The sequence below is a fragment of the Oncorhynchus masou genome, chromosome 20 (genome assembly GCF_036934945.1).
Source record: "Oncorhynchus masou masou isolate Uvic2021 chromosome 20, UVic_Omas_1.1, whole genome shotgun sequence".
Lineage (NCBI taxonomy): Eukaryota > Metazoa > Chordata > Actinopteri > Salmoniformes > Salmonidae > Oncorhynchus > Oncorhynchus masou.
In genome coordinates this window covers 31,237,463-31,239,962 of record NC_088231.1, presented here as the reverse complement: position 1 = coordinate 31,239,962, position 2,500 = coordinate 31,237,463, and the positions used below count along the sequence as shown (strand labels likewise).

The window sequence follows — 2,500 nt, the reverse complement described above, 5'->3', positions numbered from 1 at the left end:
CACCCTCTCCTCCCTCTCTCACCCTCTCCCCTCCCTCTCTCACCCTCTCCCCTCCCTCTCTCACCCTCTCCCTCCCTCTCTCACCCTCTCCCTCCTCCCTCTCTCCCCCCTCTCCTCCTCCCTCTCACCCTCTCCCTTCCCTCTCTCACCCTCCCCTCCTCCCTCTCTCACCCTCCCCTCCCTCTCTCACCCTCTCCCCCTCTCTCTCACCCTCCTCCTCCCTCTCTCACCCTCTCCTCCTCTCTCTCTCACCCTCTCCTTCCCCCCTTTCTCTCCCCCTCCCCCCTTCCCTCTCACCCTCTCCCTTCCCCTCTCACCCTCCTCCCTCTCTCACCCTCACCCCTCTCTCTCACCCTCTCCCTTCCCTCTCTCACCCTCCCCTCCCTCTCTCACCCTCTCCTCCCCCTCCCCTCCCTCTCTCCCCTCTCCTTCCCCCTCTCTCACCCTCTCCCCTCCCTCTCTCACCCTCCCCTCCCTCTCTCACCCTCTCCCCCTCTCTCTCACCCTCTCCTTCCCCCCTTTCTCTCCCCCTCTCCCTTCCCTCTCTCACCCTCTCCCTTCCCTCTCTCACCCTCCCCCTCCCTCTCACCCTCTCACCTCCCTCTCTCCCTCTCTCCTCCCTCTCACCCTCTCCCTTCCCTCTCTCACCCTCCCCCTCCTCCCTCTCACCCTCCCCTCCCTCTCTCACCCTCTCCCCCTCTCTCTCACCCTCCTCCTCCCTCTCTCACCCTCTCCTCCTCTCTCTCTCACCCTCTCCTTCCCCCTTTCTTTCCCCCTCTCCCTTCCCCTCTCACCCTCTCCCTTCCCCTCTCACCCTCCCCCCCTCTCTCACCCTCACCCCTCTCTCTCACCCTCCCTTCCCTCTCTCACCCTCCCCTCCCTCTCTCACCCTCTCCTCCCCCCTCTCCCCCCTCTCTCCCCCTCCCTTCCCTCTCTCACCCTCTCCCTCCCTCTCACCCTCCCCTCCTCCCTCTCACCCCCTCTCCTCCTCTCTCTCTCACCCTCTCCTTCCCCCTTCTCTCCCCCTCTCCCTTCCCTCTCTCACCCTCTCCCTTCCCTCTCTCACCCTCCTCCCTTCACCCCTCTCCTCTCTCTCACCCTCTCCCTCTCTCTCACCCTCCCCTTCCCTCTCTCACCCTCCCTCCCTCTCTCACCCTCTCTCCTCCTCCCCCTCTCTCACCCTCTCCTCCTCCCTCTCACCCTCTCCTCCCTCTCTCACCCTCCCCCCTCTCTCACCCCCTCCTCCTCCTCTCTCACCCTCTCCTCCTCCTCTCTCACCCTCTCCTTCCCCCTTTCTCTCCCCCTCCCTTCCCTCTCACCCTCTCCCTTCCCTCTCTCACCCTCCCCTCCCTCTCTCACCCTCTCCCTCTCTCTCTCACCCTCTCCCTTCCCTCTCTCACCCTCCCTCCCTCTCTCACCCTCTCCCCCCTCTCCCTCCTCTCTCCCCCTCTCCCTTCCCTCTCTCACCCTCTCCCCCCTCTCTCACCCTCCCTCCCTCTCTCACCCTCTCCCCCCTCTCTCACCCTCTCCTCCCTCTCTCACCCTCTCCTCCCTCCTCTCTCTCACCCTCTCCTTCCCCCTTTCTCTCCCCCTCTCCCTTCCCTCTCTCACCCTCTCCCTTCCCTCTCTCACCCTCCCCTCCCTCTCTCACCCTCTCCCCTCTCTCTCTCACCCTCTCCCTTCCCTCTCTCACCCTCCCCTCCCTCTCTCACCCTCTCCTCCTCCCTCTCTCACCCTCTCCTCCTCCCTCTCTCACCCTCTCCTCCACCCTCTCCCCTCCCCCTCTCCCCTCTCTCCCTCCCTCTCTCACCCTCTCCTCCTCCCTCTCTCACCCTCTCCTCCCCCTCTCTCCCCCTCCCCCTCCCTCTCTCACCCTCTCCTCCTGCCTCTCTCACCCTCTCCTCCTCCCTCTCTCACCCTCTCCTCCTCCCTCTCACCCTCTCCCCCCCTCTCTCACCCTCCTCCTCCCTCTCTCACCCTCTCCTCCCCCTCTCTCCCCCTCTCTCACCCTCTCTCATTCTCTCACCCTCTGCCGCCCTCTCACCCTCTCACCCCCTCTCTCACCCTCTCACCCCCTCACTCACCCTCTCATCCCCTCTCTCACCCTCTCTCTCACCCAGTATCTAGACACTACAACCCTGTGTCCTCCAGTATCTAGACACTACAGCCCTGTGTCCTCCAGTATCTAGACACTACAGCCCTGTGTCCTCCAGTATCTAGACACTACAGCCCTGTGTCCTCCAGTATCTAGACACTACAGCCCTGTGTCCTCCAGTATCTAGACACTACAGCCCTGTGTCCTCCAGTATCTAGACACTACAGCCCTGTGTCCTCCAGTATCTAGACACTACAGCCCTGTGTCCTCCAGTATCTAGACACTACAGCCCTGTGTCCTCCAGTATCTAGACACTCTGTGTGTGTATGTGTGTGTGTGTGTGTATATAGATCATAGACACTCCCTACATGGTCCATCCTGCCAAGAAGAACTTCCTGCCTGGCA

The 2,500-nt window shown here is 62.8% G+C and overlaps 1 protein-coding gene across 1 annotated transcript in view; it reads left to right on the top strand.

The window, feature by feature from the left end:
• The window catches only part of LOC135506635 (prominin-1-A-like), a 32,346-nt gene that overhangs the window by 3,345 nt on the left and 26,501 nt on the right, over window positions 1-2,500 (top strand). Inside the window, exon 4 of the mRNA XM_064925953.1 lies at window positions 2,446-2,500. This exon is cut by the window's right edge and continues 49 nt beyond it. Within this exon, the coding sequence (XP_064782025.1) occupies window positions 2,446-2,500 (55 nt within the window). The remainder of the gene's footprint in view (window positions 1-2,445) is intronic.